Source organism: Delphinus delphis, chromosome X, assembly GCF_949987515.2.
Source record: "Delphinus delphis chromosome X, mDelDel1.2, whole genome shotgun sequence".
NCBI lineage: Eukaryota > Metazoa > Chordata > Mammalia > Artiodactyla > Delphinidae > Delphinus > Delphinus delphis.
The window spans coordinates 45,972,438-45,987,050 of record NC_082704.1 but is presented as its reverse complement, the minus strand read 5'-3'; the positions used below and the strand labels follow the sequence as shown (position 1 = coordinate 45,987,050).

General features: G+C 37.0%; 1 protein-coding gene and 1 non-coding gene across 2 annotated transcripts in view; one reads left to right on the top strand and one right to left on the bottom strand.

The window, feature by feature from the left end:
* Positions 1–14,613, top strand: part of DIAPH2 (diaphanous related formin 2) — an 890,580-nt gene that overhangs the window by 50,432 nt on the left and 825,535 nt on the right. Inside the window, exons 2-3 of the mRNA XM_060003112.1 lie at positions 10,468–10,500; positions 13,050–13,226. Coding sequence (XP_059859095.1) covers positions 10,468–10,500; positions 13,050–13,226 — 210 coding nt within the window. The remainder of the gene's footprint in view (positions 1–10,467; positions 10,501–13,049; positions 13,227–14,613) is intronic.
* On the bottom strand, positions 7,374–7,508 carry LOC132419068 (small nucleolar RNA SNORA70). Its single transcript, XR_009518084.1, has one exon. It is a non-coding gene; the product is annotated as a small nucleolar RNA SNORA70 (small nucleolar RNA).

Below are 14,613 nucleotides of genomic sequence, written 5' to 3'. Positions count from 1 at the left end.
ACAGGACCAACTTCAGCTCAACTGAGACCAGAAAGGGTGAGTAGGAGATGGGCAGATGAAGGAGCAGGTGAGGGGTGAGCGCCTGAAGCAGAGCAAAGTCTACATGGAAAGGCTGAGATTGAAAGAGAACTTGCACTCTAACCAGTATTGTTATATATGATGAAGACACTTCATCATATATGTGTTATATAAGATGAAGACACTTCATCATATATGTGTTATATAAGATGAAGACAGATTTCAGAATATAGATAGAGGTTTTAGAGCTTGGGTTCTACTCAGACCTAAATGCTAATTCCAACTGAGTAATTAATTATCTTTGTGCATTTAGGCAAGTAACTTAATGCCTGCAAACCTTGATTCCCTGATCTGCCAAATAGGACAATAAATTCCTATATCATAGGATTGCTGTGAGTATTTAAATGAGGCAATGCATGTAAAGCTCTTAGCATAGTGCCCGGCATATAATAAATGCTCAGTAAATGGTGGCTAGTATTTAGGTAGAATAGATCCAACTTGCTGATCTCTGCAAGCTGCCTTTTTAGCCTTTGATTCCTTCCTCAGTCTATCCTGAATATTACAGCCTACAACCCTTCTCTGAAACGCTAAAATCTGAAAGTTCTGAAAACAGAATTTTATCATTTGGTCCCGAAACCCAGCCTGGCTTGAGGCTGTATATAATCTTTACTTATCCTGTCTTGTGGAGTATTCATGTTTCCCTGCTAACCTTGAATGCATTTGATTTAGGGTGCCAGCCCAGATCGCACTGGGTGTGTTTTGTAATATATGGTACACATACCATAGTTCTTTCTAAAATGTGAAGCACTCTGAATTCCAAAACACATCTGGCTTCAAGGGTTTCAGGTAAGAGATTGTGGACCTGTACCTCCCGAAGTCATCTTTCTAAAATTCCACCTTCTCCATGTCTGTCTCTGAATCAGGAACTCATAAGGACCCTCGATGGTTGTCAGACATAGTCTAGACTACGCCTTGTGATTTTCAAGACTGTCTCTAATCTGTCCCCACTGTCAACTGAAAAAAATGTACAACCTAAAAGTTGAGAATTATGTTCTATTGGGCAGAGTTTCTAAGGACTTAAGCCCGGAAGACAGCCTCTCAGATCGCTCTGAGGGAGTGCTCCAAAGAGGTAAGGGAGGAGCCAGGATACATAGGAGTTTTTGCAACAAAAACAGAACATCAAAAGATTACTGTGAATTAAAGAAAACCTGATATCTCAAGTTAATGAATTTAGCGCTCCTCTAGGTATGGGAAGATGCAAGAGTGTGGGCTCGTTGAAATCATTCCTTCGATATGCACCTTAACAATCTAGGGCCAGTACCTGCTTTTCTCCATCCTGAATCCCGTCAGGGTGCACAGTTAGGGGTGGCTGCAGTGGCTGAGGGCTTGATGGCTGCAACATCCTTTGTTTACTGATATGGCAGGCGACATTTTTCAGCCGCACCACCCTACATGTTCGAAATTTAATACCCTCTAACTTGAACCCTTTGTTTCCTAAGGCTGCTTCCCTAAAGTAAAATGTTAACACTGCTCCCTGTCTCACTTCCTTTTCTTCCTCTTTCTGGCTATTCAAATCCTACCCAGCAATTAGGGCACAATTCTTTATAGTTTCTTAATGAAGCTATATTTATTTCTTCTCTGAATTCCTCTTGTACTTAATTTATTCACCAAATATTTGAGCAGGTATGATGTGCCAGCTACTGCTCTAAATGTTAGAGATCCAAAAGTGATTAAGACAGGAAAATTAAGGGCTCTGCTATTAGGGAACTTGTTTTCTAGAAGCTAGAACATAAGTAAGTAAATAGGTAAGTGGACAGATAATTTCAGGTAGTGGTTCTGCTATGAAAATAGTAAGACAGGACATGTGATAGTGCCCAGGGAGGAAGAGCAGGAACATACCTCAGAATCTCCTCTGTGGTTAGTTTTCATTCCCTGGTTAGATTAATGCCTTAAGGGCAGAATCGCGTCTTAAACTTCTCTTTGCCACAAAGTGCTGAGCCTGTGATGGGTTCTGAAACATTAATGTTTGGTGGAGACATCTGTCTTTTTTTTAAAACAGAGAAGGTAAAAATTTATTAAATATTGAGCCCCACTTGGCTAACTCATTGATCTAAGAGTATCTATTATGTACAATTGCTGGGCAAAGCTGGCTTTCTTTTCATTTCTGTTGCTTTTTATTCGTAGAGTTATAAAGAACTTTCACATCCCAACAGTTTTCCCATTTGAAATGGTTTAGTACCTACAGAAGAAGTTACTACTTGAAAAACCTGGATTATTCATGCAATTGTTTCTGATTAATTCAGGTACTAAGTGACTTCCTCTAATTCATTAGCATGAACGTTTTTTAAGACCTAAGTGGCAAACATACATTTCTTTAAAAATTTTATTTTTATTTCTCTATTAATTTCTTTTGATTGAGGTATAGTTGATTTACAGTGTTGCATTAGTTTCTGGTGTACAGCAAAGTGATTCAGTTTTTTTTCCTCTCCTTTTAATTAATTTTTATTGGAGTATAGCTGCTTTACAATGTTGTGCTGATTCAGTTATACATACATACATATATGTATTCATTTCCAGATTCTTTTCCTGCATAGATTATTACAAGATAGTGAATATAGTTCCCTCTGCTGTACAGTAGGTCCTTGTTGCTTATCTATTTTATGTATAGTAGTTTGTATTTGTTAACCCCAAACTCCTAATTTATCTCCCCCACCCCGTACCTTTCCCCTTTGGTAACCATAAATTCGTTTTCTAAAACGTATGTTTCTTGAGCGCTTCACCCCTAGTCCTTAAGCTGAACATTCTTTTTTTTTTTTTTTTTCTGTGGTACATGGGCCTCTCACTCTTGTGGCCTCTCCCGTTGCGGAGCACAGGCTCCGGACGTGCAGGCTCAGCGGCCATGGCTAACGGGCCCAGCCGTTCCGCGGCATGTGGGATCTTCCTGGACCGGGGCACGAACCCGTGTCCCCTGCATCAGCAGGCAGACTCTCAACCACTGCGCCACCAGGGAAGCCCAAGCTGAACATTCTTGTTACACAGAAGAGACTGCTGGATTTCCATATCATAGACACCCCTCTTGGCAGTTAAATATTGAAGTTCGTGGCAAGACAATTAATTTAAGCTTGAGAAGAACTTGTTGTGACAGATTTCTGAAACTTATCCAGTGAACTAACATGGTCTTTTGCTTCATGAAGAAAACTGAAGCCCTATACTGTGATGTCATATTTGATTTCTGGTAGATACACATTTTGTTCTTTATATTGAAAGAGTATCTTGAGAAGCAAATCCGAAAAGGAATTTTTTTCTTGTTGTAAAAATGGTAGAAAGAATTATGATTTGTAGTAGCCAAGAGCTCAGGTGGGTTCACACTTGAGGCTTTTGATTTGACAGTGCTTCTGAGATGGTGTCCTTTTGGTTACAAAAATAGAAAAGTATAGAAAAGTATTGCTCTATTAAAATGATGAAATGGACAGTTTGAGATGCTCACAGTAGCAAAGTAAGGTGGAGAATTGGAGCTTAATGCCTGTAACTTCATCTTCTCAACTACTAGGCTTTTGCCCTTTGAGGTCAGGGCCATGTCTCTTTAAATCCCAGTGCCTCGCACACTGCCAGCTGATCTATCATCTATTCGGAAGTGCTAATGGTGATGGAAGAATGCAGTGCCTAAGAGGACACGTGGGTGTCTGAAAATGCCCCTTACTGTTAGAAAGGAGATGAAAAAATGTTTTAGAGTAATTTTAAATACAAGCAGTAATAGTTCAATGGGTTTGAAAGCCAATTTTTCTTTTCCTCCTGTCTTCTTAGAATCAAACCTCTATCTACGTTGATCTCAGTTCTAAAAATCAGATTATATATACCTTTGTTGGTGAAACACAACAGAGAGGTACTCAACTAAAACAATCTTCATAGTAAAGGGATTTGAATAGCTGAACAGAATGTTCAGCTTGGTTGCCAGATGGTTAAATAGCCTTGAATTGTCTTGATTGGTCTTACTGATTTGTAAAGTTCAGGGTGAATCCAGGATCTGAAAAGTTGAAAGGCAGCACTTTGAAGAATAATTACTTCCTTCTGTGACTGCTGCTGATCTGAATCAGTATTGGTCAGGGATGTCATCTAGAGATTTCAAACCCTGGATCATTGGTTGAGATGGATGACCTTTCTTAAAGGCCCTTCTTACTTGGAAAGTATATGGAGGTTATGATAGAGTACCACCCGAACAGTGCTCTCAGAATTCCTCTGTTGTGATTGTTCTTTCATTCATTTGATCTTTGACTAGACTACAGCTTCCGTAAGGTGCATGCTTATCTTGTTTATGGTTGTATTCCTAGTGCCCAGCACTGAACAGGTGCATAGTAGATGCTCAAATATTTGTTCAATTGAATTGAACATGCTTTTCTATATTATATTGCCTTGCCCTACTCAGAGATTAAGAAATTTAAGCTGGGTAAATAATTGACCCTTCATCTTTATTGTGATGGCCAACTTACTTTCTCTAAAAGAGAAGAAAATAGTCAAAGTTGAAGAAGTGTGGCCAAGTTTTTGAGTTGGTGGTGAGACTTTTGAAATGTATGCAATTCAGTTGTCCAATTTCTGTGGTACTGGAGTAATTTCAAGATGTTTATAAAACATTGTATTACCATGTAACATTAGCCATAAGAGAGTCGAATCTTTACATCTTGCTGTTTTTGTTAATTTCTGCCTGATTGAGAAAATTAAAACTTAATTTTCTTGCAATAATGGCTCCTGCATTTCAATCAGAACTTCAGTATTAGAGTTTGTAAGTAAATCATCCATTTCTCTTATTCTTAAGGGGTTGAGACTCTGGAGTGAAACTTTTATAATTATGCAGTACTCATAGAGTACTGTAGTAAGTTATATTTAATATAACTGTTCATAAATGAAGTTTAATAAACTCTAATTGCTTGACTAATTCACAAGCGTATTGCTTTTCTAGAGTTGATTTTAATGAAAATATATGGTCACTATACTTATTGGTGTAATATGCCCTCATCCTAATGACCATTATAGATTTAGATTTGCAATAAAAACTTACTAAAATGACTTTAATCAGTGCTTTTAATTCAGGGGTGTGACTCTGATAAACATTTTTTTGGTCATTTTTTGTTGTTGTTTTAACTCCATAGTAGCTCTATAGTTTTTACACAGGAGTAAAATCCATAATGTCTGCTTGCCAGTGGTGTGAGAGAGAGAGGTGCATGCACCTATATAAATTACATTCAGATAAAATTTGAGAGCTTGTCCCTGTAGAACATCGTTATAAATGAGACTGTATCTTAATACAACCATTTAAAAATGTTTTACAGGTCAATTCACATAAAAATGACTGCGATTGAATCTTGTCAAAGAGATAGCTCTTTACAGCTCTCTGAACTTTTTTCATGTTGGTGGTGTTTTGTTATTGTTCTCCTTTTGTAACTTTCTCTTTTTTTGACTAATGTATAAAAACAGTTGTGCAGCAGAAATAATTTATTTTCTATTGCAGATAACTTAAGTGTAATTTATACAATAATTTCAATGTATTTTTAATGTGCAGTGGCCAAAAATGGCCCCCTCCTAAACTCAAACTCTTCAAATGTCCTTAAAGATTTTTCTTTTCAATAGACCACATTTGTCTCTCTTTTCTGAATAGTTGTAGAGTTCTAAGTAATGGTCTCAAGAAGATATTTATGACAGCAGAGTTTTACATGAGGGAAATCTATGAGAAAAATATCCATATCAGTCAAATGTACATAGTTATATAGGATATCCAGTCTGTAGTTGAATGAAACTTGTAAATCAAGAAATCATAAGCAGAGTGTTTTTCTTTATGGTTCTCTATTACAAGTAATTGGGATAATTTTTTACGTGAATATAATTTCCTCTTTGTCTTAAGGTGCTCTATCATTCTTAAAGATGCCTTTTAGGAAAAAATAGTCTTTAAGAAGACACTAAACAAAGCATAGTTCTCCTCCATTTTTGACCATGGGTCCACATTTGGTTTATGAATAACCAAACTTTAAACTCAAGGGAAGCTCTAGAAATAGAAAGGTACCTAGCCAGATTGACATTCCAGTAGAGGGAAGAGTGGGTGCACAAACAGGACATAATGAGGCATGCGGTGGGAAAAGGATTTCCATTTTTCCGTAGCGCACAGATCATTGAGGGAAGACGTAGAAGGTAGCCTAGGGCTGAATAATATAGGGCTTTGAATGCCGTATTAAGGGTATTAGTCTTTATTCTGTAGGTCATCAGGAGCCATTGAATACAGATGGGCAAGTAATAGTCATTTATAATTTTTTATTGAGTTCTGTGTGCCAAACACTGATCTAGGCATTGGGGTACATCCCTGAAACAAACAGATGAAAACCTTGGTTCTTATGGAGCTCACATTTTTAGTGGGAGAAACAGACAGAAATAAATTATAGACTATGTGAGAATGTCGTAAGTTTTATTGAAAAAAGGAAATCAGAGCATGCTAAAGCAGGTCAGGAGAGTGTGGAGGAGGTGGGTGTTTCCATTTAAATAGGATGGACAGAGTAGGTCTCCCTGAGCAAGAACTTGAAAGGGGGAGGAGTGATGGAGGAAAGCATATGGATAACAGAAAAGAGCATTCCAGGCAGAGGGAAGAGACAGTGTATGTGGCTTATTGCCTTATGGGGAACAGTGAGGTGGTTGCTGTGACTAGAGCTGAGTGAATGAAAGGAACTGTAATAGGAGATGAGGTCAGAGGGATATGAAGAGTATGCAGCTCCATAGGGCCTTGCAGGTTATTGTAACGATTTTGACTTTCACTGGGAGTGAAAATAGGGTGCCATTGAAAAGTTTTGAGCAGAGGAGTGACATGATCTGACTTGGTTTTTTTTTTTTTCTGACTAAAATCCATGGTTTATTCAGATTTCTTTAGCTTTTTCTTTTCTTTGTTTTTTTTTTTTTTTTGGACAGGAAAGTACGATTTATTGGTGCACGTGAGTAAAGAGGGGACAGCCTCAAGGCTCTCATGAGTGCAGGGCCCGCCATGTGTCCAGGGGGCCACGTTTAGGGATGTATTTGACCCCACAGCCACCCGGGAGGAGCCGCCTATCTGCCGCCATGTTTTCAAATTCACCTGCATTAAACTTAGTAAATCCCCACTTCTTGGAGATGTGGATCTTCTGGCAGCCAGGGAACTTGAACTTGGCCCTGCACAGGGCCTAAAACACGTGCTCCTCGCTCTGCAGCTTGGTGTGGATGGACATTATGACGTGGCCAATGTGGACCCCGGCCACTGTGCCCTGGGGCTTTCCAAAGGCACCGCGTATACCTGTCTGGAGACTAGATTGGGGGCAGCATGCCAGTCACGAATGTCCACTGGAAAGGGCTGTCTCCAGGGTCCCTTAGGGCAACACATACAGGCAACAGGCTGCATACACTACTGAGGAGGCTGCTGTTTGCAGCCATTGCACACCTGGCCCCCACAGGGAAAAGAGCATAGTTGGTTTAATTGGCTGCAAACTGACTTGGGTTTTAATACTGTCACTTCCTCAATGTGTTCAGAATGAACTATAGCAGGGTAAAGGTGGAAAAAGGGAGATAGGTTAGGAGGTTCTTACAGAAATCTAGGGAAGAGGTGATGTGATGGTGACTTGAACCATGTCTTTGCTTGAAGAAGATGACTTTGGCAATGAGGAGAGAATGGTGGCAGAGGTTATTATTAGGAGGCTACTGCCAGTGATTAGACTCTAAACTGGGATGGTTTGTGCGGAAATGAAGAAGAAACTGCAGAAAGATCACCGTGGAACTTGACAACTGTTTTGGCTGTAGGGATTGAAGAGAGGGAGGAGACCAAGGTGACATGGAAGTCTTAAAATTGGATGGTAACCATTACTATAAACATGACCCTATTTTTGTAAGTCTGTCCTAACCCTCTGTGACAACCCTTGGTGCTCATGTAGTGTTTCCACTGGGTTATTAATTATATACCCACTTTTTCCTACTCTATTTTCCCTCCTATTACCCACCTAGAGAGCTGAGAGAACAGCTCTGATTCTTACAGTTGTGGCAGTAGTAAGATATAATTAGGAATGAAGAATTATGAAAGACCAAAGAATCTAAATTTGTATATAGTTTGTATATGAAAAATAACCAGCCACTGGAAGAACATTAGTGTATATTGGTCAAAATGAATTTAGCAGGTGACACATAAGACGTGTTAGGGAAGGACTTTGGTTGCCAGGGGAATGCTCTTCGGGATGATACTTGACCCCCTGGTAATGATGGCAAAAGGCAGTTACCCAAAGGAAAAGGAAACTGATGGGGCTTGGGGCATATCTGTGAATTTGAGGTTACCATGAACTGTTTCAATTCAGTAGTTCAACGCTAATATCCTACAGCCTAATTATACCACCTGAAGAGGCCATATGTTGACGAAGAGTTAGTATCTAGTGACAACCAGATCTGTGGTCCATGGGCGAGTCACTTAGCCTCTTCAAGCTTCAGTTTCACCATTTGTAAATTGAGAGGTTTTGACCAGATTATCTCAAATTTCATCCAATTTAATAGTGTCTAACTCCATACTGTGGGATTTAATATGGACAAAAATATGTTAATTTCAAAAAAAAGAGTGGAGGTGGGAGAAGAGGAGAAAACTCAAGTCTCTTCCCATAAGACAAGGTGGGACTATTGCTAGCAATGCTTTTTCGTTGTTGTTGTTTCTGTCCCCCATGATTAAACTATCAACATATATTCAATTGAGATACAGACTTAAGGCATTCGAGACATATGTGTACCTTAACTTAGAGAATTTGACTAAAATCTTATTTTCCCCGAATTTACATATTGACTTTGAAGATTTATATGTTTCCAATCTTGAGTTTATAACCTCAAAGGATGGGAAGAAAAGAAAAGCAGGGGTTGCTTGAAGAACTGTATAATCTGTCTAATAAATAACACAGGTGGACAGGTACATATCTGGATGGTAGCAGGGTAGTTGAGGCACTTTTGAGACTTTGACATTTCTCACTCTGATTTTACATGACAGGAAATCATGAAGCTTGTCACTGTGCATAGAACAGTTTTCTGTACCCCACAGGGAAAATTAAAGAGAAAATACCAGGTAGAGATAGTCCTAGGGTGAACTGATCGCTCTTAAAAAGGCTTCAGTTCTGATAAAAGTAATCCCCCTTCTTTTCTTTTTTCTAGGCAGTAAAGATTGATTGGGGTTTGTGTCAGCAGGATGTGATGAAGACATAGTACAAAGACATAGAAGTGTAGATCCCTGAGGGAATAGATGTATTAAAAGTAGAAAAAGAACTACACATATAATAGTATATTTGTCCCAACTACTGGAGGGGAGGATGATCTTTAACAGCATTTAGTTGGTGATATTTGAAGACAGTTTTATGAGATCCTGTGACGAAATAATTCTCACTTAAAACTCTTAATGGAATTCTCCCCACCAGTGATACGACCATATTTTTCTTAGTTAAAAGGGATGTGAGCATGCATGATGTACATCATTCAGCTTCTGTTTTGTTGTAGGAAATAAGTATACAGGTTGTGGCAGAAGGGTTAATTTCAGTTCCTAACAGGTGATTTAAAAAATATGGTTCTTTCCTAATCACATCTCTTAACTAGCACTACAACATATTTCAACATATTTATAATATAATAATAACTGCTTTTGTGCTGATTGTATGTTATTGTAAGATCTTGAAGTATCTTCTGAATCCTGGAAGATTACTAAATTGTTAGCTGTTACTTTGCTTACTTTAATATTGCTTTGTTACTCCAGTATTGTTTGTACTCTATGTGGTAGTTTTTATTAACCACTGTATTTTATTAACTAGACTATACCATTTCCAATGATTCTCAACATTAGAAGTAGAAAACCACATGCAAAAAAAAAAAGAAAGTGTTGGAGTTTTTGAGAAATGGGCATATATTAACAGAATCAGTAAGTTCAATGTTATCTAGAATATTTATAAAGGTGTTCGTTAAATTATCTATCAGATGCAACTGAGTTCTAGACTGAGCTGTTTCATTATATGTCATTACTATTAAATGTGACATTTTTCCTGTTGTTCATGTTTTTAAAAGTTTTATGTATCTCAAAAATATGATTATTCATTCTAAAACTTTGAAAAATCTTGAAAGGGCTTATGACTTTTTTATATCTGTTCTCACGTTTGAGCACTGTGGTAGTGATGTCTGTTCCAAATCTGACTTTGGGAACTTGGGAGTCATCTTCAAAAACGAAGAGACACTCCCTTCACCAGACCTTCATTTTTAATCCTTAATAAGTTGTTTTTTTCTTTTGTAAAGAATGTGTTCATAGATTTAAAGTTTCTAATTCTCTTTGAAGAATTATAGTTGATAAAATAAAAAATGAGAATCATTCAATTATTTTCTTGTTTGATCTGTGAATTTCTCTTATCTGACAGGTATTTTTTTTTTCCTTTTTGGTTTTAATAGAACATTCAAATAAAAACTTTGGCAGATGATGTGGTAAGGTGGACTTAGCATGTTATCATTTACTTATGCATGTTGCCTTTTTATTAAAGTGGGTGGACATTAAAGCATTGATATATGTAAAGATATAAAAAGTCTAGATGTTTACAAAGTACAGTAGATGGAAGAATTGTCAATAGAGTGGCTTTTCTTTTTTTGATATAAACATAAGCAATTGTATGTGTTCTCAAAATAATTTTGATATTACCATCCTGATATATACCTTAGCTAATTAAAAAAAATCAGTATAAATCTAACTCTGGAAAACACAAATGTTTCCTTTCTCGATAGCCATGTAAATTGACTCTGAATATGTTAAGCATTAATATTAACAGTAAAGGAAATTAATTTAAAATGGAAAGGAAGTTAAGTACATTATGTTAGAAATGTGGTATTATATTTAAAATCCTCAAATATTTTTGATCTGAGTCTATCGTAGTAAAACTTATTAAAAGTTATGGGCTTAAAATTTAAATGTGCCCTTTTATAGCTAAGCTTTTAAAATGTGGTATTTTAAGTATTTTTTCTTTGTGAAATTACCTGTCTACAAATAATGTAGAATATCGTTCATGATTTAAGGAAGTGAAAGTATGTGGCTTAACTTTATTTTCTTATCAAGATATAGCTGAAAGCAAAAGCCAATTTTCTAGATCAAAGTGAAGAGCATAGTGGAAGATCAAATATATATGTAAATAATGCTACTCAGTAAAAAAGCCAGCACTGCAAAAGTAAATATTAAGTGATATGAAGGGAAAGGAACAGAGATATGTTGATTTAATGGTCGATTGCATATTTAAATGCTTTTGTGTCCACCATATCTTTTAGTGAAATTTGACTCTTGGTTATGTACTCAGCTTATTTGGGATTGCTTAATGTTTTTTCTTGAGTTGTTTGAGTTGGTTATTACATATCTAATCTAACTTAATTTTCCTCAAAAACATTCAAATTTAAAAGAAAATATGAAAATATAGAAGGTGATTCGAAGAAATGAATCTTTATGTGAACACTGGGCTAGGAACCAGGGACTCGTGAATTTAGCGAGTCACTTTTTCTGTGAAGTGAGAGAGTCGGCCTAGATGATTTTTCAAGTTTCTTCCCAGCTCTAAAATATTATGATTTACATAATCTCTTTGTAAGCAACCATGTACTAAGATCATTTTTGGAATCCTAAATAAGCTGCTTAAAACTGCTCATATTTCTTTCAAAGTACACCTTTTAGAAAAAAAAAGTGTTCTTTGAATCAAAAAAAAAGTATGTTCTTTTAATGGGGGTCAACAGAAGTCAACATAATTGTGGTAAGAACTTCTGTATGCTTTTTATACTGTTGAAGTGATTTATAAGGACTTGGTAATGTGGCAGTGACGAGGCACTGTCCTGATACCTAACATATCTGCTTGTTTAACGTGAGCTGACAGTATGCATGCATGTGCTTCCTAACAGAAACCAGAATAAAACTGAGTTGTATTCAGTTTTATGGTTATTACTAATTTTTGATGTCCAGTGTTCTGTGGTTTAAAACAGAATGGCCTATTTACATGCAAGTGGAGTCATTAACTCACTTTATGTGAAATCGCAAGCTAATTATTAGAGATTGTACGTGGAATCAATGGTTCCAAGTCAATATCCATAAAATAGCAAGTTCTTCGTAGTAGTATTTGTAGGAATAAGATATTTCTGTTTATGTTATATTTCCAGAGCAAAAAGGTAATGTTTTTAATTTTGTTGTGCTTCCTTGTTGGTCCCACGTTTTAGGGAAGAAAAAGGTGTGTGTAATAATAATAATAGTAATAGTAACAACAACAATAGTAATAAAGAGTAGCTAAGTACACTAAACATATAACTTATTTAAATTTCACAATAACTGTTTCTTTGTTGCTTTCTCTGTCTCCCCTTCCTCCTTCCCTCCCTTCCTTCCTTCCCTCCTTCCTTCCTCCTACATACATTAACTTATCCCTATTTTAGAGATGAGGAAACAGTCATAGAGAGACCAGGTAATTTGCACAGGGTAACAGACCTAGTAAATTGCAGATTCAAATCTAGGTAGTCTGGCTCCAGAGTCCATGCTCTTAACCATTGTATTCTACTACTACACTGCCAAAGTATTCATAGATACTTGTCACAATTATTTTGGTGCTTTGAAGAAGAGAAACATTACTATAATTTCCCCCTTAGAATTGGATATTCTTTTCTTTTCTTTGTTTTTTTTTCTCATAGTTTGAAAGTTGCCGCCAAAGACACGTTCTCTCTCAAACCACCACACGACTTTGAGGCCGGACTTTTCTGACCTAGTTACTGTGCAGAACAGAAATGACAAGGGACTAAGTTTTACTTTTGAGGAATACTTTTCACTCCCTAGATTTCTGCGGCTGCAGAGCTACTTCAAGGTTTCAAAATAGTACAATCTCTAACTGGAGCTTGCTGCTTAAAATAACATTTTGTCAAAAGACAATAATGATTCCTAAGTGCTATTTTGATGTTTCAGTTCTTCATGTTTGTTCGTGATTCTTGATCTCTTCCTTAGGGCTTCTTGTTTTTTCTGTTTGCAGCGTGACCGAATTACAAGTTTTAGGAAATCTACTGTCAAAAAAGAAAAACCTCTTATCCAACATCCTATTGATTCTCAAGTTGCGATGAGTGAGTTTCCAGCGGCTCAGCCATTATATGATGAACGATCTTTGAATTTGTCCGAAAAGGAAGTACTGGATCTCTTTGAAAAAATGATGGTAAGTTAGACCCCCTGATTTTGTTGTAATTTTAAAATGCATGTGCCCAGAGTAGCACTGGGTTCTAAGTAGGGCTGTTTGTATGGACTGTGTTTATATCACATAAAGGAGAGACCAGAAACTTGTTGATACAACAGAACTGTTTTCGAAAGCATCTGTCGTTTTGAGCTATAATATGTCTGTCTCTTCCACTATGAGCTCCTAAAAGGGGGGGCTGTCTTACTTATTCTTGTTCTCTAGTATTCAGTAGTCTGTGGCACACTGAATCAATTTTTTAACTACCTAACTTGTGTTTCTGTTTCTATAAAGCAAAACAGGTCTAAGTCCACTTTTCTGAAAACAATATAAGGTATCTTGTTAGGTATATGAAATAGAGTTGGGAGGACAGAGTGTAAAAAAACAAAACGAAACAAAACAGTAGAGGGGACAGAAGAATGAATTCCTCCAAGTTTGTTCTATTATCAACAGTCATACCATCTATATTTTCTAGCATACTTCTTATATTTTATAGCTTGTGATCTAGATTATTTCTTACATTAGATAATAAATATAATACTTTGATTATTCAGCAGTTTATACCAAGAGAGGGGAGAGATGAGGCATCGGGCCATCTTGGATTGGTTTCCTTGATCAGAGAAGTGGAGATCCTGATTCATGATTCATTAATTTCTAATTCTGTCCCACTTATCATGGCAAATTTTTTTTTGTGAATCTCTATTCATTTTGAGTTAAGGTCCACAGGAGTTTCAAAGGTCTCCTTACCCATACCAAAAGAAGAGGTTAAGAATACTGGAAATCTAGACCCTTCTACTCTGCCCATTATGGAACATCTTGTTACCACCCCGCCCCCAACCCCACTCGTAATTGAAAGTTGTTGAATGAATACAAATTCCCTTTATCTTTAAACTTTTCCTTTAATGTTCCTTCTGTCTAGCCAGAGCTGACATCCAGCTTTTCCCTTGTCACAAGTCCTGACATTCCCACTCTCTTCAGCCTTTCCTCCTAGTCCTATGGTACACCCTCTTTCCGGCTGCTCCTTCTATGTCAAATTCTTTGAACATCTTTCAACAACCCTTTCTCTTGTAAACTCTATTATCTGCTGACCAGCCATGATGATGATAGCATCTGGCTATCCTTTTGACCCTTCCCTTGCTATTCGTTTTGGTGATTTCAGCTATTACATTGATAACCTTGCCATCACATTGTTGCCCTTAGTTCCTTGGTTTCCTGAATTCTGACCTTTGCATCCATGTATTTAGCTAATTATAGACATGACTACACCTTGGACTGTGTCACTCTTTGGAATGATTCCACCTCTGAGATCTTTAGCTCTGAAACTCTTCTCGGAAGCTAAACGACCTATATTACCTTTTCCAGGCCCTTAATT